Raw genomic sequence first — 24,795 nt, 5'->3', positions numbered from 1 at the left:
TTTAAGTGAGGCTAAAACTGCTTAGTTTTCTTGGTGCCATACTCTTCATGGAGGGAACGTTTCCTGTAATTCCCTTCATGATGGCAATATTCTTTTCTCATTTAAAACTTTCTGCTTTTAAATCTTGAAAAGCAGTCTTCTGTATGTAAGAATTGATGGATATGTTTGTTTTAGTGTTCTAATCTTGTCTAATCAACATGATGAAATGCATGCAGCATGTCTGTTAGCAAATTTAAAGTTAATAATTGGGAAAGCCTTTAAAGTGAAGAGTGGAGTCTTAGCCTTTATTTCATTTCACCTCATGTTATTCTTACCCTCAACCAGTCTAGTTAAAATTATTCTCTGTGTGTTCCTTTGTGCTTACATGGATAATAGTTATATAGCACTTATTCCAGATTCTTATAGCTATTTTCTTTGTTAATTAAAATATGTGTTAGATGCTTATAATTTCTTAGAATGAGTTCTATGAGTTGAGAACAAATTAGGCCTTTTCCTGTTCTCCCACTGTTTACTACTGACTACTATGGTTTACAGAGAAACTCTGTATATCATTTTCATGAAGGCTATAAAACATTGCAGACATGTATATCCAAGACCATTCTTGCCAAGGGGCCCTTAGGAATAGTCTGCAGGGAAGTACAGAGATGAGTACTGTCTCATTTACAGTTAACAAATTGAGTGTCTGTGTGTCAGGTATTTTTCTAGACATAGGGGATATGAAGATGAATTATCTTTTTTCCTTCCTGTAATGTTTGTCTTCTCCAGAGAAAGAAACAGTTGAAAATAAGTATAAGCAATAGGTTTGGGGTCAGGAGAAGAGAATAATAGAAGAGGGGTAGGGAGAAAAAGCTTTGTTTTTATAAGTAGCAATGGTGTCCTAAAATCTGCCCTTATTCAATCTCTGAATTGCTTCTAACTTATCCCCTCACTCCAGATGTGATGAATCCTCTATAGAGTTGATAAAATAGGCACATAAATTGGATTTCTTTATTTTTGTATTGATGAGGGATTGTATACATTGTATAGCATACCATGCAAATGAGTTTACACATTATGTATTTTTTTGTTAGGGATTTATCTTCAGAAGAGGAAAGGTTTATGAAACCCAAAGTAACAATGATAGCTTGGAATCAGAATGATAGTATTGTTGTCACAGCTGTGAATGATCATGTCCTCAAAGTATGGAATTCTTATACTGGACAACTGCTTCATAACTTGTTGGTAGGCAGTTTTTATACAATATGACAAATCAGATTTTTTGAACTATAGTCTTATTTTTGAAACTGTAAAGTTAATATACTGTTATTTCCTTTTCTTAAATTATCAAATGACTAGAAATGTTTAAATATAATAGTGTATAAATTATTGTCATTAATACATTTTTAAAAGCCCTTATATACTATGATGACAGTATGTATTTAATTTTCAAATTGTAACTTGTAAACCCTCCTTAATGTTATGACTTTGTTGAATAAAGGGACATGCTGATGAAGTATTTGTTTTGGAGACACATCCCTTTGATTCCAGAATTATGTTATCTGCAGGACATGATGGTAGCATATTTATATGGGATATTACAAAAGGTACCAAGATGAAACATTATTTTAATATGGTAAGTGAAGTAAGGTGTATCTTTATGTACGTTTGCATTTGTTTAGAGTATTTGAATTCTGAGGTTTAACCAGAAACTGATCTGCATGTTTTGGCAGTTCGTTTCTAGATATCAGGGTATTTAAAACCTAATAAATATCTGACAGCCATATATATGAAATTCTCTGTATAACTGATTTATCTAAGGAAAAGACTTTCAAAAGTTATCTGTGTAGATTTTTGTGTATGCATGTGTGCCTGTCTGTGTATAGATTGGCAAGGTTATGGTAATTATGCAAACAACTTTTTCACTGAATTTATTGAAATATTTGATAATAAAAATGAAAAATAACTATCAGTAAAGTAATATTCAGTAAGCATCTCTAGATATTTAATCTAGGGATCAAATAATTTTGCACATGTATATTTTAGAACCAAATTAGGATCCTGTTGTATATTTTTAGAATTTCTTTTACATAACTACAATACAGTTATTAATCAACAGTTTTAACATTGATAAATTTTTTAATTGTTCCATTGTCATTATACCTATATTTTGCTCCTTGGACCAAGATCCAGTTCAAACACATATATTACATTAAGTGGTTATATCTCCTTAGTTTTCTTTAATCCTCAGTAGTTTCTCAGCTCTTTTTTTCTTTCTTGCCCTTTAACTTTTGATGCTTATAGGCAAATAATGTTATAGACTGTCCCTCAGTTTTGTCTAATATTTTTTCATGATGAGATTGTTTCCTTTTTTTCAAAAGATTACCGGTAAGAGGATCTTAACCCTTGATTTGGTGTTGTCAGCACCACATTCTCCGAAGTGAGCTAACCAGCCATGCATGTATAGGGATCCGAACCCATGGCCTTGGTGTTACCAGCACCACACTCTCCCAAGTGAGCCACAGGTCGGCCCTATGATGAGATTCTGTTACATATTTTTTTGATGGAATAAAACATAAATGATATTGTGTTCTCCATGTGTCATGTTAAGAGGCACGTGATATTTATTTGTTGCACTATTGGTGATTTTTTTTGGTTAACGTGTCATCTGCCAGGTTTCTCCAATACATAAAATAATTGTTTATTCTCTTGGTAATTATTAGGCTAATTTTTTTCAGTAGCTATTTTGAGACTTTTGTAAATGTCCTGTTCATCAAATTTTCACCCACAAATATTTGCATTCACTGAAAATTTTCTAATATCATTCCTTTCATATTTATTAGTTCAATCCTTGCAACTTAGTTTTTTAATCTTCATTTTATGTAAAAACCTCTTTTGAAAGCCTTAAATATTTTTAAAGAATTTACAAATATATTTGGGAAAGTAAATTCAGCCTGTTTTGGGAGGAAGTAAATTATATCGTTAATTTCCTATTGTTGAGTATTTAAGGCATTTCTAAAAATGCACAGCAATAATACTTTTTTTTTTTTTGCCGCGGGTTCTATATAGGGATGGCCGTCACGCTCAAGCATGGTTCAGACCACACCACACCGTGCCGAGGGTTGCGATCCCCTTACTGGTCAAAAAAAGAAAAAAAGATGACCAGTAAGGGGATCTTAACCCTTGCCTTGGTGTTGTCAGTACCACGTTCTCACAATTGAGCTAACTGGCCATCCCTACATAGGGATATGAACCCTTGGCCTTGGTGCTATCAGCACCACACTCTCCCAAGTGAGCCACGGGCTGGCCCTCACAGCAATAATACTTTGAATATCCTTGTACGTGATTGTTTCCTGAGGATAAATTTTGAAGGAAATACTATGTAAAAGGGTTTTAACGTTGTTAAGGCTTTATATGTGAGATAAATTTTGTGAAAATACCCTTGACTTATGTTGAGTTCTAATTCATAGTAACTAATTTTGGGGGCAGCTTAGAGATAAGTGGTTCTTGGACCTTTGCCTGAAGGTCATTCTAATCCATGTTGTTCCCATGTGTGTGTTTTTTTTTAACCTTAAAATCTTTATTTAAATATGCTCATTCTGGACAGTTCCTTAACAGTATAAAATGCAGTATTTTGCTTATTAACATTAAATGCACTCTAAATCATCTCAAAGAGCATGACCAAACTACCAATATATAATTAGGTATCTCTGAAAGGTGTCTCTGTGTGTTCAAATTATTGGAAAAAGGACTAAGCCTTGGACAATTTTTCTGTGGTTTCAAAATTTATTGGATTCATCAGTGTCCTTAATTATCTTTTAAAACACAATAAGACTATTACATCCTGAATTTAACTTGTCATAACAAAAACTACATTAGTTCAGGCTTTAAATGGAATATGAGCTGAACAGTCTCTAATCCAAAGAATAATCTGAGAAGTCTCAAGTGGGCAATGATAGTCTTCTTTCTAGTCGGACACCATAAATTGGCCCTGTATACTGAGTTCTCCTTATTTTCACTGCTCAGCTGAGAGGCTCTTAATTCTTTAATGCTAGACAAATTATGCAGGGTTTTCAATTTCTAACAGAACAGTATTTTATAAATACATAAGAAACTTCAGTGTGATATTGAATTGTTCTCCAGGCGCAGTTGCAGGTTGCATTTTGTCAGTAATCATTAAGTAGGAATCATCAAATTACACTTCAAAACCAAAGTCTGGCTTGCCGTGCTTAGATAGGTTTGCTCTCTCGGGAAACTTTCTTCTTTGCAAGTATCCCTGGAAAAGCTTTTGGTGTAATGAGGTCCACATGTATGGCAAAAGGAGTAACTAACACCATCTTAACCTTGCCAGCTTTGGGCTCTCACTACTCTCTCCCCACTTGCGTCTACTTTATTAAGACTGGAGGCCCTAGTAGGCCAGTGGTGCATGTGGGTGAATCTGTGTTCCCATGTTTTAGCAGTCAGTTTGAGAAAAAATACATTTCTTTTTATGTTACGAGAGAATACAAACATTATACGTATTATCTTCTTCAGCAGTTCCGTATATATCCCAGTTAACTGTATTTATTCCACGTTTGCTAATTGGCTCCCATTCATGTACAGTATAGCAGTAATGAAGGGTAACTTTCTAAGCAGTGATTTATTTGGCCATAAATGTGAGTTTGCTTTGGCAGTTAGTGGGTGGATAGTTCATTTTTCCAACACTGAACACACTTGGCTTAAAGTTGAGTTGTTCGAAAGTTACAGGCCCAGACAACAAGTATGCATAGTTGTACACTGTAGAGTTAACCAAACAGCTAACTTAACTGTAAATTGATAATGCTAAACTAATAACATTTACAGCTAAAAAGGAAGAATAAAACAGTTTAAAAGTAATTTATTTAAGATATGCTTCATGAGGCACTTAGAGCATCCTACCTGAAATCTGTGGTTGTTTGCAGTAAAGGTAGCTGTAGGCATTTACATATGTACCCTTGAGATTTGCAGCATTGCCAACTTTTGCATGGTGGTCAGTTATTTCAGTAATGCCGAACTTTGTTTATCTTTTTCTTATTTACTAGTAGTTTATTAGCCTTTTATTATACATTAAAACAAAAGTTTATGAAACTGCTTGTCATTCACTTGTGAGAAGTAGAGAAAGTTTCACTTGATTGGTTTATGAGCTTCATTTGATCATTTGGAAAACTGATGCTTAGAAGATCTTTCAAGATCTTTTTCTAAGAAAGTGTTATGTAAGATGAATTCTGTTTTCTGATTATTGATGTATGTTCTTAATGTAAAATTCATTTAAAAATTTTTTTTCAGAAGGGATATATTGTAGCAGGTTATCTGCATTTTAAAAGTTTATATAGCAAAAGCACTTTCATAGACTTATTCCTAACTTTTTTCTCTCTGGGTTTCCTAGATTGAAGGACAAGGACATGGAGCTGTGTTTGACTGTAAGTTTTCACAGGACGGACAGCATTTTGCCTGTACAGATTCTCATGGGCATCTTCTGATATTTGGTTTTGGATGCAGCAAACCATATGAAAAGGTCATTTTTAATGCTTTCTTGTAGCATGTGAAAGAAATAATTATGAGGGATGTTTTGGAAATAGGTTAGCTGTACCAATTTGATTTCCTTGTTCTTCTAATTTTAATTAACTATTTAATATGTTTTCTTTAATATGTATAAACTTCAAAATGTCCTATGAACTTCATTTTTCTAGATTCCTGATCAGATGTTCTTCCATACTGACTATCGCCCACTGATTAGAGATTCTAATAATTACGTCTTAGATGAGCAAACTCAGCAGGCGCCTCATCTTATGCCTCCACCATTTTTGGTAGATGTAGATGGAAACCCTCATCCAACTAAGTATCAGAGACTAGTACCAGGCCGAGAAAATTCTTCAGATGAACATTTGGTTCCACAGCTAGGCTATGTGGCAACTAGTAAGTGCAGTCTTTGTTTTTTTTTTTTTTTTTTTTTTTTTAAGCTGTTTATTTGAAGAATTTAAAGACTAATACAAAGAACTCCTATACCTTTAGATTCACAAATCATTAATACTTTGCAATATTTGTTTTTTTTTTTTTTTTTTTTCATTTTCTCTTTCTCTGTATATATTGTTTTGAGCCATTCGAGACTTAAGTTCTGGACCTTATACCCTATTTACCCCTAAGTACTTTAATATGTATTTTCTAAGAGTGATAATCTCTTACATAACTATGGACATTTAACACTTAAATAGTACTATTCTCAAATCTACAGTATGTAATTTGATTTCGCCAGCTGTAATAACATCTGTTACAGCTTTTTTTGTTCTCCCCTAATTTCAGTTTGGGATCGCACATGCAATTTAATTGTCATATTTCCTTAATCTCCTTTAATCTGGAGCAGGTTCTTAGTTTTTGACTTTCATGATATTAACATATTTGAAGAGTATAGGCCAGGAATTTTGTAGAATGCCTCAGTTTGGGTTATTTATATCTTCATTAGGTTTAGGTTACGCATTTTTGACAGAATACAACATAAACGATGTTGTAGTCTTTTTGGAGCATCACATCAAATGCTTATGATTCTGGTTTGTCCAATTATTGGTAATGTTGTCTTTGAACACTTGGTTAAGGTAGTGTTTGCCAAGTTTCTCCCCTTCATTACTGTTTTTCTGTTTGTAATAGTAATTTGTGGTAAGATAATGTAAACACCCTGTTTCTTGTCAAACTTTTATACACAAGTTTTAGGGTCCATTGATAGTTTTTACCTGAATCAGTTGTTACTATGAAGGTTGTGAAATGGTTATTTTCAAAACTCCATCACAATTGCACCTGTGTTTTATCATGTCTGTTACTCTCCCTTTTATTTATTGATGTGGTTCAAGTTTTAGTATGGATTTATGGGTTGTTATATACTGTTTATGTTATAATTGTTTCTTTATTTTTCAAATAATGCATTTTCAGAGAGATTATAATCCATTACTGTCATTTTGTTGCTTATATTATCCTTAGATTTGACTCTTGAGAGCCTCTACAAGCTGTCCTTTCCGAAGTCCCCATCATTTTTCGAGCACTTCTTTATTTTTCTGGCACAAGATGTTCTAGGCTTGTCTTGTACTTTCTCTGTTCTAGCCATCTGCAGAATGCTTTTTTGTTTGCGTTAATAGGAATACATAACAGTGTTTCTCTCTATGGATATGAAGCAAAGAAAAAAATGCTATTTTGTTTGGGTGTTGATTGATTTACTGGAACTAAATCACCAGTTAAATCACTCTATTTTACTATGTCAGATGTTGGTTTTTTTTAGTTTTATTGAAGTATACTTTACATACAACAAAATTCATCGATTCTGTGTACAAATGCATTTAAAAAAATTATTGATAAATAATAATTGTACATATTTATGGGGTACCTGTGATACTTTGATACATGTATACAATGTATACTGTTCAAATCAGGGTTATTGGGGTATCCATCAGTGCATACATTTATCATTTTCAAATACGTTTTGACAAATGTTAAACAAGCATGTAACCACCACCACATTCTACTGCCCCAGAAAGTTCCCTGGGCCTGTTTGGAGTCAATCCTCTCCCTTCTTCCAGTTCCTTGTAACCACTTATCTGTCACTTCAATTTTGCCTTTTAAAGAAATTTTACATAAATGGAATCGTGCAGTAGTAGTAGTCTTTTGTTTCTGGCTTCTTTCACTTAGCATGATGCTTTTGAGATTCATTCATGTTGTTGCATATATCAGTAGTTTGTTTCTGATTATTGATAGTGTCCCACAGGATGTGTGGATATACTATCATTTATTTATTCACTGACAGTTGAAGGACATTTAGCTTGTTTCCAGTTTGGGGCTATTACGAGGGTTAAAATATCCAACTGTAATGTGGATTTGTCTTATTTTTCTCTTCATTTCTGTCAGTTTTTACCTTATGTATTTTTTTTTTTTTTTTTTGGTCTTTTTCGTGACCTGGGTACTCAGCCAGGGAGCACACCGGCCATTTCTATATAGGATCCGAACCCGCGGCAGGAGTGTCGCTGCGCTCCCAGCGCCGCACTCACCCGAGTGCGCCACGGGGTCGGCCCTTACCTTATGTATTTTAAAGCTTGCTCATTAGGTGTATACATACTTAAGATTGTTTGTCCTGTTGATGAATTAATGCTTTCATCATTTTGAAATGTTCTTCATTATATCTGGAAAGATTTCTTATTTGGATGGCTATTTTGTTTTATATTGATTATAGCCAGTCAAACTTTTTTTGGTTAGTGTTGGCATGGCATATCTTTTTCAATTCTTTACTTCTAACCTATCTGTATTTTTTTATTTAAAGTAGGTTTCTAACAGGTAATATATCCAATGTGAAAATCTTTTAATTGAAATGTGTAGACGATTTATATTTAATATTGTTAGTAATATTGGTAGATCAGGTTTGAATCTACCATATTTTTGTTTTCTCTTTATCCTTTCTGTTCTTTGTACCTTTTCCCCTTTTTTTCCCTGCCTTCTTTGGGATTATTTTTTAGTGTTCCATATTATTTCCACTAATGTCTTTTTAACAGTTCTTCTTTGTTTTATTTTTAATGATTGCTCTAGGGCAGGAATTGTCAATATGTGGTTTGTAGACCCATAGGTGTATCTGCAACCTTTTATGAAGTCTGCAGCTATTAACTGTCTTCATACCAATACTGAGAATTATTTAACTTTTTTTTCAGTGTTTGCTTTGCACTGCTGGAGCAGAAACGTGGGTGGGTGAAAATTCTGGCACCTTAGCAAATCAAGGCCTTGGCACCAAACTACTAACAGTTACTGTATTCTTCACTGCTTTGCACTTGATTATGTCTTTTTAATATTCTGGGTGTTAAAATTGGAAGTATGCATTAAAGCATTTCTGCTGCATATTATGAGGTCTCTATTCTGGCTGGTGGGAACTTGAGCTGTTTCTAGTCCTATGGGAGCTTTGGGAATTTTTGGACATACTGCCTTTTCATGTTTCTTCTCCAGCAGATACACGTATCTGTATTCAGTCAAAGAATTGATCGGACTTCACTGTAGATCTCTTGGAGCTTTCTGTGCACTTCATTCTTCTGATATTCAACCCTGCATATTTTAGTGTTTCCCTTCTCCCCTCAAACTCTGACCTAGGTCTCCTTTTTTTTTTTTTTTTTTTTTTTTTTTAAAGATGATTGGTAAGGGGATCTTAACCCTTGACTTGGTGTTGTCAGCAGCACACTCTCCCAAGTGAGCCACGGGCTGGCCCTGATCTGTGTCTCCTTAATTCAAACCTGTAGATGCTGTTTGGGTTCCATTTTTTGTTCAATAACCTGGAGCTTTCAGAGGGTTTGCCTCCATTGTTTCCCTTCTCTCAGGGATCACAGTCCTATACTGCCTGTCGTTCAATGTCTGAAAGCCCTTGTTTTTGTATGTTGTACTTTTTCCAGTGTTGTTGTTGGAATGGCAGTTCCTGTATAACTTAAGTTTTCATGAGTGGAAACCTTCCTTTAATATTTCAGTATTGATTGCATTATGCCAAATTTATCATTGTGATATTTGAAAAGTTAAGTATTATGTGCTATGGAAGAAAAGTTATGTAGACCTAGATTTTTTGGGGGGCGGGGAGAGGTGAGGATTAGAAATCTTTTTTGCTGCTTTCCCTTTGGTTCCGTGTTGTGATCTTAGGAATTTTAAGTTATACCTAGTTCTAATTAAAATTTATGTTTTTAGATTAAGGCTCCACTTCTTTTTCAGCTCATTTTTTGAAAATGATCAACAAAATTTAGTGTTTTTTTTTTTTTTTTGGTGTTTTGTTTTTTAAGTCTAAGTTACAACATTTAGTGCTTATGTTCTTCATTAAATTTCCATAGTAAAATGAAGATGTTATCAGTGAAATATAAGGGAATCTAACTCAAGTAGTAGGATGGAAGTGTTTTTTTTCCCTCCTATAATTCTATATGAGTCTTTTCAGTTTCTGGATCTGTTACTGTGGTGACTAGTTATATCTTTGCATTACTTTTGATTAATACTTTATTAATTTCATTGTTTTAGGATTCTGCTTATGAGTGGGTGGGAGTAAGTAGGGGAGTTGTCATATATATTGATTATGTTCAAAGTTGTATCTTATGGTGGGAGGATTTAAAAGGAATTATTTGCATGAAAATGTTAATATTTAGACAATAATTCCAGACCACAACCATCTAACACTTTTTTCCATTAATGCTAATTATGAACCTATTTAATCTCTCTGAAAATGCATTATTTGAAAAATAAAGAAACAAAGACACTTAAATTTGATTCTGTCCTTGAAGTAAGAATTATAGGTGTTGGCTATGCTAAAAACATACCTAAGAGGTAGAGTAATTTAAGCCTACTTGTAGAGCCATGTGTTACTACCTCCATCAACTGTGTGTGCCCTTTCAGGACTCTTGGGCCAGGAGGAGAGCTAGAATTGGCTTTCGTTGAAGACCTCAAAGGTCTTACTCCTCCCTCTTTTTCCTTTCATGAGACAGAGAAGAACTTAAATGTCACTGTTTTTCTCCACATCAGAAATCACCCTCAGAGACTCTGGGAAAAAAGATTTTAGTGAAATATATCTTGTATAAATGAGGGGCTTTAGTGTGAAACAGCAAAATAAAGCTTTACAGAAATGTTTCTGTGTTCTCACTTCCAGGAATTTCAAAGGCCGTGTTGAGTTTTTTATAGTAGTCAGTACTGTAAACGAAGGGTTTTGTTTGCTTTAAATCTTTTCTCTGACTTAGTTATTAATGTGGAGGTTATCTTTTCTAATTGATAATTTTTTGGAAAGAGGAATTCTGACAGTTATTTCTAATTATAGTCTACTGAAGGTTTTTTTTTTTTTTGGATTGTTTTTTTTGCTCTTATATATTATGATTATATATTTATTAATTGAACTTGTAGGTGATGGAGAGGTGATTGAACAAATTGTAAGCCTCCAAACCAATGATAATGGTGAACGAAGCCCAGAGTCCAGTGTTCTTGATGGAATGATAAGACAGTTGCAGCAGCAGCAAGATCAGAGAATGGTATCAGAGCAGGATACTTTTCCAAGTGGACTTCTAAATGGGGAAGAAACACCCCGAAGAGGTACATATATGAGAAGTATTTTACGTTAATGTGGTTGCACTGAAATTGAAGAGTAAATGATGGTACTCTCAAGTACATACAGTGTGAAAAACTTTAAGGAGTACATTTTTACAACTTAAGTAACAGTCTGAAGGTAGCTTTATTAGGTGTAAAAATGATGTAACAAATGGACATTTGATTTTCAATTACTATGAAAGGCTCCTGAAACCTTTTTTGCTCTTAAAGTTTACAAGATTGTATTAAACGGGGGCAAATAAAGTGTTTTTTAAAGGAAAATTACAGTTTAGCTTTTCCTTGCTTTAACATATGTAATTTTTGAAAACTGAATTGAGTAGAGTACTAATTTTTCTTACTGAATCAGAAGGCTTCAACTGATTTTAAGTGCTAAGTCTTTGGTAATGAGATGTAGCAGTAGGCAGTGGAAATCATGTAGAGGAGACTGGCAATAACAATGTAAATGAAAACTCACCTCCGGAAAGGTACCTGCTGCAGGTTAGAGACCAATGCCATAAAATCCCAGCAGTGCCACAAAGGCAATCCCTGCCAATATCTCACCTGTCTGGGGTATGCAGCCACGAATTTAAATATCTGCTTTAAACACTTTTTTTTTTGTCAAATGTTTCTGCTTACTTGCCTTTTAGAGAATTTGCCTTTTCTTTTATGTAGACTCTTAATTTTTATTTTGTAATGGCAACTAGTGGGAAAATAATATATTTTACTGAAATCTACTTTGAGCAAATTACTTTATAGCCAAGGAATGTATGCTTTTATTTGGAGGAGAAAGCCATTTAAAATATACTTGCCCAGGATTACTTTATTTCTTATCTCTTTATCACTTAGTGCTGTGCTCTGGATAGCTTCTTCAGATCTGTCTGCTCTGCCACTCTTGGTCTCTCTTTCTTCATCCAGTTGGGCATTTAACTGGTCTTTGAATTTATATTTCTTTCTTTCTTTTTTTTTTTTTTTTTTTGTCTTTTTCGTGACCGGTACTCAGCCAGTGAGTGCACCAGCCATTCCTATATAGGATCCGAACCCGTGGCGGGAGCGTCGACGCGCTCCCAGCGCCGCACTCTCCCGAGTGCGCCACGGGCTCGGCCCTTTGAATTTATATTTCTATTATGAATAGAAGTTGTATTGGTTGTCTTTCAAATTTAACTTTAAAAGTTATGCCTAATGCCTTAAGTTTTACTTCTTTTTATATAGTGAATTATTTTGAACAGGTGCACAGAATTAGGTTAATCAATCCTTTGTTCATGACATATTTTTATCGTTGGTTTACACATGTCTTCTTTTATTTGTTTTAAATCATGATGATAACCTACATCTGTTCACGTGATCTTCATTGGCTTCCCTCTCCCTAGGTAACAATTATCCTAAATCTTATGTAGGTCCTTCCTTTGCCTTTAAAAAAACATAGTTTTTATGTTCCTATATGCATTACTAAAAAGCATTTGTTTTCTAACTCTATTAAAAGGTTACTGGGTTGTTTGTATTCATTTGGGACTTTTTTCACATAATATTTCTAAGATTTCTCTACTGTTGTATAAGATTCATTTCGATTGGTGTGCATTATCCCATTGTATGAATATATCCAATTTTATTTATTCTTTCAATGGGCATTTGGGTTATTTTAAGGTTTTGCTGATCACAAACAAAAATGCTACTACAATCTTGTATGTGTCTTGTATATATTTGAAAGAATTTCACATGAAGTTTGTTTATTTTTTTGCTGCTGACTGGTAAGGGTATCCGAACCCTTGACCTTGTATGAATATTAATCTAGGAGTGGAAATGCTAAATATAGCTATATGAGCTTTCAGCTTGATTGTGCCAAACTATTGTCCACAGAGGTTGTACAATTTACATTCTCACCAGCAGTACATAAAGGATGCTGTTGATTCACTTCTTCAATATTTGGTGGTTTTAGTTTCTTGATTTTTGCCATTTGAATAGACGTCAAGTGGTAATACAATCTTGATTTGAAATTTTGCTGTATCACTGACTTTGTCTGTATATTTTTGGTTTTTTTTATATATATATATATATATATGTATTTTTCTTTTGCCCCATATGTTATTTATTTTACAGTGTTTATCACATTTCTTATCTGAAGTTCTTTGGGAAGCTTAACCCTATATTGTTACATATCTTTGCATACTGCTGTTTATCATTGTGTGTTGTTTTAGATAATGAGCTTATCTTTAGAAGGAAATTATTAGTGGGAATGATGTACAGCCAAAGTTGAGGGCTTATCTTTCCAGAATGGCTTTATAAATGGTTCTGTAAAGGTACCCAACGTTATCACCAGCATGGTTTTTTTTTGTTTTTTTTTTTAATAGAAAAATATGTTCTATAATATTTGACTTTATTTATGTAAGAAGCTTTATAAAACAGTGAATTAGATATCTGACAAATTGCCTTTACTGAAAAGAACAAAAATCAGGCTACTCCAAAGATGTGATCACTGCATGGAAAATAACTTTGGTGGAAGATGGCATTATGATATACAGGTCCTGCAAGGACCAGTTCTTTAACTTACCATGTTTGTAGTTTTGGGATCACATGGTGTATTAGTCAAGGTTCTCCAGAATCAGTAGGGTATGTTATAATTATATGAGAGGGATCTTATTAGAGAAATTAGCTCAAATGATTGTGAAGAATGAATGGTCCCATGATAGGCTGCTCCCAAACTGGATGCTGGTAGCAAGGCTTAGTTTAAGTCTGAAGGCCTCAAAACCAGGGAAGCCAATGGTGTCCTTGGTGTAAGTCCTGGAACCCAAAAGCTGAAGAGTCTCAAGATCTGATGTCAATGGACAAGAGAGAAGAGTGTATCCCATCTCCAGTAGATTGGATGGTTCCTGCCCATACTGAAGGCAGATCTTGCCCACCCAGTCCATTCAGGCTCTAAAAAGATTGCTTTACCTGGTTTCTTGGCATTCCTTAGTCTAATCAAGTTGACACCTAAAATTAACCTTCATAGTTCCACTCCTTGTCAACTTGGTGTCCATACTATCTCCTTAAATCATACTTAATCTTCAAATGGGCCAATGATGTTAATAGTTTCGCCTAATGTTGCAGCTATCCCACGTACAACCGAAAACACATTAATCCCTTTGCCAGGAGAGGAGGTAAAGTCCTTAGATGATATTTACTCTTCTGCCAATATCCCATGACTTAAATGCAAATACTATGATGTAAATAAAGTTAACAGTATTTAAGTGCTGATATAAAGTCAGTAAGTCTCATGGTACATGATAAAAAATAAGAGGAACAAAAAGATAACTGCTTAATTAATATATGTATGGTATACATACACAGAGACATATTCTTAACACAATATGGAGGATAATTACAATTCTTGTTTCTGTAACTGGTTACATGGTTGAAGCTGGTATTTATAACTACCTTCTTCTACTATCTATGCTGTATTCCCTTTGCTTTCAGTGAGCACCTCAGCGGGTCGTGGTTCTTTACCTGGTGGAGTGACCCATACCTTCATCCCTGAAGAGTCTGGGCCATTCATGGTCTTGCCTGGATTTGGTTGTTATAATTTTCCATTGACCTTAATTATAGGGCACAGCAGTACTAAGAGACGCCCTAAGGAATCTTCTGTATTTCAGACATAATCTTCCTTACCTCTATTGTGAAGTACTAGTCCAGCTTCCCCTTGGTAGTCTGGGTCAGTCATGCCAGCCAACACCAAGACTACTTTCTTAGCCAGTTAACTCAGAGGCACGATGAGCCCAAAGTGGCCAGGTGGCGGTCTTAACTTCCACTTCAGTGGGGTCATTTTTATTTCCTGATGATGCGGGTTCCTCCCTCTGGAACCAAGATCTCTAGAACATAAGGTCACAGGGACATATGGATAATATAAATTTGAACCCGCCAACCCAGATGAGGTATAGGCTGGTGTTTATGAATTCCTAGGGAAGGGTCCTCCTGTTATCTGGATTCAGGCTGAGATAGACAAGTTGTCTAATCATCTACTTCTGCTGATAAGTGGACTAGAATTTTGTCTAGGGTATAGCACTCCAAAGATTCTGGTTTTTTGGGGTGCTAGGTGGCTATTTCTCATTTACAGCTGTGTGCCTGATAGGACCAAGGCCTTTCCATATGTGCATTAAAATTCAAGCCCTTGGGTTTTATCACACATTTCGAGGTGTCTGTGGAGGGAAGTTTTTCACATTACATTGCTAGAACACAAAGATGGTAATTTTTATGTTTTTAAAATTATTTTGTTGAATTGTATGGAATGGTAGATAGAAATATTGTTAAATGGTGTACAAAATCTTCTTAAACTTGTAGGTTTGAGTTTATTTTGCCTGATTCCTTTTCCTTGGGCTGGCAGAGCTGTAAGAACTTTTAAAGACCAAGACCTCACAGATGAATTAAAAAAATTTTTGATGAAGTCATGCTGTCTATTGACTAGGACGATAAAAGTTAGTATGAGAAATTAAGGTTTTTTTCTCTTAAACTTACAGTTTATTTTGGCCAGTATTTATTTTGAAAAAAAGTTAATTCTGTAGAAAAGTTGAAAGGATAACACAATGAACACTTATGTACACTTTACCTAGATTCATTATTTTGCTACATTTGCTTTATCTCATTCTGTACACACATACACAAATACTCTTGTATGTTTTTTTCCTGAAGCTTTTGTGAGTAAGTTGAAAACTTGTGACACTTTATACCTCAATCCTTCATTCTGTGTTTTCCAAGAACCAGGGACATTCTCTCACATAACCATACTGTAATGATTACACTCAACAAACTTTGTACAAGGGGATTTTTAAAAGTTCATGGAAAATGGAATTAAGAGATAAAAATAAAAAATATAGACTTTATTTCTCAACATAAGGTCCATCAATTTCAAGACACTTTTGTAAGTGATGATACCAGTCATTTAGTTCATTCTTTAGAACTCTGAGGATCCTGGGAATTTAACCATGTCAACGCAGTCTTTTTCATATTATTAACTGAAGAAAAATGGGTGTCCTTTAAAGATTTTTTAAAATTAGGAAACACAGGTCAGAAGGAACCAATCAAGACAGTAAGGTGGATGTCTAATGATTTCTCACTGGTACTCTTGCAAAATTGCCCTTGTTTGATGAGAGGAATACGAGTTAGGAGTATTGTGGTGGTGGAGGAGGACTCTCTGATGTAGCTTTCCTGGACATTTCTCTGGTAAAGCTTTGGCTAACTTTCTCAAGATGCTCTCATAATAAGCTAATGTTAACCGTTCTTTGGCCCTCCAGAGTCTTTTTTTTTTTTTTTTTTTGTCGTTTTTTCGTGACCGGCACTCAGCCAGTGAGTGCACCGGTCAGTCCTATATAGGATCCGAACCCGCGGCGGGAGCGCCGCCGCGCTCCCAGCGCAGCACTCTACCAAGTGCGCCACAGGCTCGGCGCTCCAGAGCAAAATGCCTTGCCATGACCTTTGCTCTTAACCAGTCTGCTTTTACTTTGACTGGACCACTTCTCCCTCTTGGTAGCCGTGGCTTTGATTGTGCTTTGTCTTTAGGATCATACTGGTAAACCCATTTCATCTCCTGTTATAATTCTTCCAAGAAATGCTTCAGGATCTTGATCTCACTTGTTAGAAATTTCCATCAAAGGCTCTGCTCTTGTCTGCAGCTGATCTGGGTATAACAATTTGGGCACCCATCGAGCAAAAAGTATGCTTGTAATTTTTCAATCAGAATTGTGTAAGAGGAACCATTTGAGATGTCTCACTTTTTTCTGTATGTTTTTTCCCTGAAGCTTTTGTAAATTGAAGACTTGTAACACTTTATACCTTAATGCTTCATTCTATATCTTCAAAAACCAGGGACATTGTCTTACATAATCATACTTATGTAACCATGATTACACTTAACAAACTTTATATTGATGCAATATGAGGGGACTTGAAGTTCTTGGAAAAATGGAATTAAGAGATTAAAAAATCCTGATTTCTTTGGGGCATTGTACCCATAAACTTTTTGTAAACATCAGTGGTTTCATCATTCTTCTACCCAGACTTCACCATAAATTTGGTGTTTGTTTTTGCTTCAATTTAGCAGAATTCATGTTGCTCTGATAGGGGCTGTTTTCAAACTGTTGTCTTATCTTTCTTGGTGTCAAACGAGATCCTGTTCAGACATGTTGTAACAAGTTAGTGTATACTGACTTTTGGTGCAAAAAAAAAAAGAAAAAGGCAATCCTTGCATAGTTTTTTCATTATTTCCATTTTCCATGAACTTTTTGAAGACACCCTTGTACTGATGTCTAATTTATAGTCCTCATTTCACATTTCCCCCGTTTTCCCAATGTTGTCCTTCTTTGTGGCTTTTTAAAAATTTAGGATTTAATTAAGCCTTGCTTGTTGCATTTAACTATTTTGTCTCTTTTAATCTAGAAAAGTTTTCTCATAACACCGGTACCTGTGAAGGGCTCGTGCCTGTTGTTTCACAGGAACGTCTTCAGTGTGTGTTCTGTAATGCAGATTAGTTTATATTTGGTAAATAGAATTTGTTCATTGAAGAAGGCAGAAGTTGTGTTCACTCATGTGTATTTTTCCTTAGGCAAGGAGAGGTGGCATAGCCGGAGTAGAATGTGATAGCCTCCCACAGGAAAGGATATAACCTTCAGTTTTTCTGTAGCATTAATCGGAGGAGCCCTCTCACCCTGTATTTTAAGACTGGCCTTCCTAGAGGCCTGTGTTTAGCTTCTGTGCCTTCAAGCTTGTGGAGGTCGCCCTCTCTCCTGTGCCCACCTTAGTGGCAGTCCTGTTGTTTGCATTGCCTCATCACCCACTTGCTTTGCTTAGTTCAAGTGCTGCCAGCATTTCCCCACAATATTTCATTTGTGTGAATTCTTTAATATCCATCCACTTTGGCAGCTCTCTGCCTGGGTGGCACTATTTCTTGAGAGTCACAATTAATGTCGTTAGAGCTCTTCTCAATTTGAGGAGTCTGTCTTCAACGCTAATTTTTTCAAGAGACTCTTTTAGGGTGCAGTTTTGAAGAAGGCAAGGTTTTTAGGAATGCAAATATAACATAATGGAAATGTTTATACATTTTACAGTTTCAGAAAGTTTAGTGGAAATTAAAACAATATTTGTTCAGTATTCTATATTTTGATCTTAGTCACATTGTTTTTTTTTCCTTAAAGTTTTTTCAGTAGATCCTTTTATTTCTTTACTTTTGGTGTGTATCTTAGAAAGAGAAATGTATGCTTGTTACATCTTAAATGCATATTAGTTTAAAATTGTTTTGGAATCATTTCTTGATAATTTTTTCTTAGGTTTTAGAAGACTAAGCTTAGACATCCAGTCTCCTCCAAATATTGGTCTGCGTCGTAGTGGACAAGTTGAAGGTGTTCGTCAGATGCATCAAAATGCTCCACGTAGTCAGATTGCTACCGAACGTGACCTGCAGGCTTGGAAGCGAAGAGTGGTTGTACCAGAGGTACCACTAGGCATATTTAGGTTTGTTTTAGGATATCTATTTATATTGTTTCTATCTATGCAAATATATTCACATTATTATTTACACATCTTTTATTCAGTAGTTGTGTAAATAATCGTATAAATATATTTTAGTAATGGGTGGGCATCTGTTTTAATTGTGGTAGGAAAATGTGAAAATTATTGTCTAACTTTTTTACTGTGGTAAATTTTTCATTGCTAATTTTTTTCTCTATATTGTTTCAGTTTTAGTATATGTGCTGCCGAAGTGAGCAAACCAGTCTTGTTTCATCTACACAAATACCTACTTATCTCTTTTTAGTATTATTTTGAAAGAAATCCCAGACTTAATATCAGTTTGTCCATAGGTGTTTCAGTACGTATTTCTAAAAGATAAGGAATTGTCTTAAAATGTAACCATGATGCCACTACCATACCTTAAAAAATAAATTCCTCAGCATAACCAAGTACCTAGTCAGTGATTCAGTTTCCAGTTGTTTTAAAGTAATAAACGTGATTAGTTTTTTGCAAGACTGTTTCATAAATGGTATAATTCTATCAGAAGGAACACCTAATAGCTAGTCTCCCTTTTTATGATGTTAGTAACTATGCTTAATGTCTAGATTCAGTAATTCATCAGGTATCAGGTATTCATCGCTATCAAAGCTTCATCATTTGCTACTTTGAAAAAAAAAATTTACCCAAATTTCATTATCCAGTAGTAAAGTTTGTATGTACTTACAAAAGCAGGGTGTAGATGCGCAATTCTTTTGATTTATTTACCTTCAAAATAAAGATTTATTCTTTTTCATCTTTCAGCTGTGACCAATTTGTGTATATGTGTGTGTGTTTCTGTGTATAAATCACACTGTTGGGATTTAACTTATTTCTGGTGTTTCTTATTGATATTTAAATTGTTTCATCTCTGGCCAGAGATGGAAATGACTGGTAGTGATCTTGCGTAGCATCCATGCTATCTGGCATGGCAAGATGTTCATTTTGTAAGTTTCTTGACCTAGATCTGTAATCAGTTTTGTCTTTTCTCTTAAGCAGCCCTGTTTTTGTTTTCTTTTAGTGAGAAATAATTTTTTATAATTACAGTCTGGGCAATAGGGGTCTTCCTTGCAACTGACTTGTACTGATTTTTGAATTATCATTGAAATGGAGGCAGCAAATACTTTTTTCAGTGGTATCTAAAGTGTTTCAGTGTTCTGTTATGTCTGTGTTTTATGACAACTAATACCTTGAATATAATTTTATAAAAGTGTTTCTTTCATGTGTTTAGCCAGAAGAGTTTCAGTGATTGGTGGAGTAGTACTGGGTAGCACTTACATTTTACAATGAAGTTGAGAAGGTTTTTATATGTACACAATAAAATATAGTGAAAAGCAAAATATGGAATTATGATAAGAAATACAGAAAATCACTATCATGTATATAGTATGCCACTTCCATACCTTAAGAAAAACCCAGACTCCTCAGTATAAGCAAATACCCAGTCAGTGTTTTAATTAATAATAATTATAATTAATTTTAAAATTTGCATCAGAGTTTCATGGTTATCAGAACCTAGAGGGTCATTTTTGAGGTACTTTTCATTGTCAAGGAGGTATCAGCAGAGAAAGACATGAAGAATAGTTCCTTAACAAGCATTTATTTTCTTACCTAAAGGAAGACTGGACATATAAGCCTGGAATCGTGGTTCTACAGTTAACCAGGGATTTAGATTCCTGTTTCTGATCCCTGTCTTATAGCTTGGCTTTCAGTCTTAACGTCACCTCAAAGGCCCAAGATAGCTGCTGAAGCTCTAGCCATCATGTATCTTTATCTGTGATGTAAGTTGAGATTTAGGACAGAAGAAGGAAGATAGGCAGAAGATATAACAGGCATTTCTAGATGAGGGAACTTCTTTTAAGCAGCCACATGGCATTTTTGCTCATAACTCATTAACCAGAATGTTGTCATTTGGCCATACTAAGGTAACGAGGAGGCTAGTTAATAACAGTTATTATTGGGGACAGCAAAGAGTCTAGATAAAAATTTGGAATCTGTAAGGAAGAAAAAGAGAATGGATTTTGTGAGTCAGCTAGCTGTCTGCCACAATATAATTTTCACAAAGAGCATAGCTTTGCTCTCTTATGTTGTATTCTAAAATAAAGTTGACCTTGGATTGTATGAAGGAGATACTGATTAAGAGAGTAGTGATCAGTGCCCTTGATAATAATCTCTGTAGTGGAAACAACCACAAATTTTGCATAACTGTTTAGGATGAAGAGAATTTAAAAATTTTTCTTACGGGCCGGCCCGTGGCTCACTCGGTAGAGTGTGGTGTTGATAACACCAAGGCCACGGGTTCGGATCCTATATAGGGATGGCCGGTTTGCTCACTGGCTGAGCATGGTGCTGACAACACCAAGCCAAGGGTTGAGATCCCCTCACCGGTCATCTTTTTTAAAAAAAAAAAAAAAAAAAAATTTTTTTTCTTACTATAAAATTATGAGGTGTCTGTTCTGAAGAACTTAGGTAATAGATAAAAGTGTGAACATAAATGACCTTACTGTTCAGAGCTATGAGCACATAGTGTTGCTTCCCAGTAGAGGTAATTCTTCTTGGTGCTAGTGTTCATGCATGTAGTTTGTCTTGATCCAGTTATAGTAGAAATTCTATTCATTTGTTGACAGAAATTCAGGCTGTCAAGGCAAAATAATTTCATAAAGTTTATTGGGAGCAAAATGTGAGGATATAGTCGGGAAAACACCAGCCAACAGAGTTGGGAATTGCTCTGGGAGCCTGTTACAAAGAACAAAGATTTTAAAGGGAAGGTTACAGAGTGGAGGGGACCATCACAGAGTGGAGTTATTCCATTCTCATTGGCGGGCCAAATACAGAAGTTACAGTCATTGGTTACAAGTTACATCAGAAAGTTGAAAATGTCTTTGTGCAGTTTTGAGCAAAGAATCTTCATGCTTCATGCTATTGACTGCTTTCACACAAATTATGCATTAATCAGTGTGTTCCAGCCCTAGGCACGTTTTATCCTTTTCTTAAGAACAAGATGTTCACACTGAGGTCATGAGGCTCAACACAACGCAGAGATTGTTTGGGAACCTACTTTAATTCTTTCATCACATTCTAAAAGTGTGAATGAATTGCATATACAGTATTTTATCTTTTATAATACCACCCTTCTTAGCTCATCATCTTCATTAGGAGTAGAATTACACACAGTTGAAAATGACGCCTATGAGAGCCTTGAGTGTACATTGCTTTATTGATTGAGAAAGAATTGTATACAGTGTTTCATTATCAAAGGGAAATATACAAATAACAGGTAGGAATTTCATTTGGCTGTAAGTGAAAAACCTCATTATACGTACTGTATACTGTTCCTTAAATTCACCTAAAAGTGGTGCAGTTGACAACTTCTTATAAACGGTTGTCTGATTTAGAAATCCTTTGAGGATAGAATAATAATCCACTGTAATCTGTGTGGGCTGCAGATGTACCTAGAGAAAAAAGTGGTTTCCTTATAAATCAGTTTTTGTCCTTAAAGCATTTGTACTTATACTTAGTCGCGTGTCCAGTTGTATCTTGGAGCATGGCCAACACGTCAGTCTTGAAACTTTTTCCAGTGGGATGTTAAAGGGAACAAAAACATAAAGCCACGTGTTTTCAGTAATGTTCAAATTGGAGAAAAGGGATGTTCAGTCTTTTCCCACAGAAAATAAAAATGATCTTAAGTATCTTCCTCATGGTGGCAGGTCTTTTGCTTGGAAATTGGTCACAACAACATTATCTTCGGTTGTATCATCTGAATGAAATAAAGGTGGTTAGAAAAACTAGTAACATTGCTACTTCTGTAAATAATAAAACATTTATAAACATGATAAATTTGGAAGAGCACTCTGCTCTTTAGAGAAAAAAAATTGTAATCTTAGACAATTATGGGAACATTTTGAGTAGCTAATATGGTACATCCTGTTTAAATTGATTCCAGTAGTGCCAGTCAGAGTACAAATGAATGGATATTTTTGTGTTAAATATGAAAAATAGGATGTCTTAGCTACCTCTGAGATTTCTATTTATTCATATTAAATTTTCTAAAAAGTTTTGTTTTAACTTCAGGAATTTTGTATATTGATTTTAAAAGTATATAAACTTATGATTTCTAGAATCATGATTAATTTTTGTTCTTTATATTTCTTAGTTATCCATCAGTTCAGTTAACTAATACGAGTGGGTATTTAAATTTGTAGGAAATTGGAAGACTTCCGAATAGAGAAAGGTGAAGAGGAAAGAAATCTTTATATAATAGGAAGAAAAAGGAAGACTTTCCAGCTCTCACAAATGGTAAAACCTAAATTCTGTTTTCTTAGGAATAAGCAAATTAAAAATTAAATTTAATTTTAGAGTTTTCTTTTTGATTTATAAAAATAATAGTAACTTTCTTCTGAAGTAAAATATTTCTTACTTAAGGTTTTCTGTTTGGGATTTTAAATAGTAGACTTAAGGAATTAGGAAGGAATAGTTTGAAAACTTTAAGAAAGTTACATAGTACAGAACAGTGCTAAAGGATTCCAGAAAACTGTAGTCTAATGACCACTCAGGTCAAGAATTATAAAATTACTAGCACATCAAGAGCGCTTTGTGTTCATTCTCAATCACTTCTCTCTCTCCTTCAAAGATAACCAACTATTTTGACTTCTGAAACTGCCGGTTAGCTTTATCTATTTATGAAGTTATCTAAATCATGCATTTAAAAAAAAAATCTTAGATGTTAAATGGTTTGTGTAACTCTACCTGACAAAATATTATCTGTTAGTATTTAATTTCTGTCTTTGGATTTTCTTGGGCATCACACAAGTAGCACAAACATTGAGTTCGTGAAGATACACAAAATGTGTGCAAGATCAGTATTAGAAACTATGGTGAAAACTGATTGTGATTGGAGGGTTTTTGTATCAGTCTTGAAGTCATATTGTAAGAGGTCACATGTACGTGCCTATTGTATTCCATTGGAGGCCCTGTTTAAACTTGATACTAAGTGCTTTTGTTTATGACTTGAGCTTTGAGAATTAAATAAAAATAGTTAATATTTTAAAGTGATTCAGTCCATCCTTAGGTCAAGTGCTAAAAAAAAAAAATATTGACACTCTGAATACCTAATGGCTATAGTGCTAGGGTATTTTTCTAATCAAATTTAACTTCACTAAAATAATTATTGAGATTAATTTTTGAAATGTTTTTTTGGAAAAATAAGTTTTGAGAGATTTTTATTTACAATTTTTTAAAACTTAAACATATTATACATATTTATGGGTAAAAAGCTGTGTTTCGATATGTATATATAATGTGTGTTGATCTATTCAGGGTAATTAGCCCAAGCATCGTTGCAAAACAATCATTTGTGATGTGCACATTTGATCTCCTTTCTTCTAGTTGTATGCTTATATGTAGTAAAACATTAATTATAGATTTTTGGGTCAATTAGACACCAATAGGGCTTACTTTTCCTATTTTGTTATACTTTTGTGTCCATTGATCAGCTTTTTGCCATCCCTCTTCCCCTCTCTCCTTTCCCGCCACTAGTAACCATAGTTGTCTCTCCTTTTAGCAGTTCAGCTTATTACTGTTACTTTTTGTTTGCTTTCTTGTTTTGTTCCCTTTGAAAGATTTTTAAAAACTTGATTACATTTCTGTTATGTAGTCAGAAATTTCTAATTTGCATGTTATTTGAAACATTACAATTCGTTTAGCTAAATTACCTTAAAAGTTAATTCAACAGATAGTTAAATGTAAATAGCTGTAAAATTTTAAATTTTACTTTTAACTCAAAAATTTTAATCATTCTTAACCCTTTATTGGGCAAAAATTCTTAAGCCTAACTTAATCTTTTTAGCACAGATCTTCAAAGCACATGAATGTATACCAAACATAAACACATATGAAGTATATCTGTGGAATTAAAGTTTCATGGGGGAGCAGTTAAGAAAAGTCTAAATAGTTTCCTGTAGTGTGGTGATAATGAAGAAAAGGTCAAGAAATGCTGGTATAAATGGAATCATGCAATATGTAATCTTTTGTTTCTGGCTTTGATTAGTTAACCTTGTGAGATTTATGTTTATTGTTGTGAGTAGCTCTAGATCATTTGTTTTCATTGTTGCATAGTAAATATACTGCTATTAAATCAGTCTCTTGAAGGACATTCAGGTTGTTTTTGTATTTTGACTATTAGGCATAATACTGCTGTCAACAATTTTGTGCATGTATCCATATCTGTGTGTGTATTTT

General features: G+C 34.4%; 1 protein-coding gene across 1 annotated transcript in view; it reads left to right on the top strand.

The window, feature by feature from the left end:
* The window catches only part of BRWD1 (bromodomain and WD repeat domain containing 1), a 119,275-nt gene that overhangs the window by 41,567 nt on the left and 52,913 nt on the right, over positions 1 to 24,795 (top strand). Inside the window, exons 14-20 of the mRNA XM_063078496.1 lie at positions 1,071 to 1,221; positions 1,478 to 1,612; positions 5,381 to 5,509; positions 5,685 to 5,910; positions 10,873 to 11,058; positions 18,342 to 18,525; positions 22,761 to 22,854. Of these exons, the coding sequence (XP_062934566.1) occupies positions 1,071 to 1,221; positions 1,478 to 1,612; positions 5,381 to 5,509; positions 5,685 to 5,910; positions 10,873 to 11,058; positions 18,342 to 18,525; positions 22,761 to 22,854 (1,105 nt within the window). The remainder of the gene's footprint in view (positions 1 to 1,070; positions 1,222 to 1,477; positions 1,613 to 5,380; positions 5,510 to 5,684; positions 5,911 to 10,872; positions 11,059 to 18,341; positions 18,526 to 22,760; positions 22,855 to 24,795) is intronic.

The sequence above is a fragment of the Cynocephalus volans genome, chromosome 1 (assembly GCF_027409185.1).
Source record: "Cynocephalus volans isolate mCynVol1 chromosome 1, mCynVol1.pri, whole genome shotgun sequence".
Taxonomy (NCBI): Eukaryota; Metazoa; Chordata; class Mammalia; order Dermoptera; family Cynocephalidae; genus Cynocephalus; species Cynocephalus volans.
The sequence above is the reverse complement of the archived record's forward strand: the minus strand, read 5'-3'. Positions and strand labels throughout refer to the sequence as shown.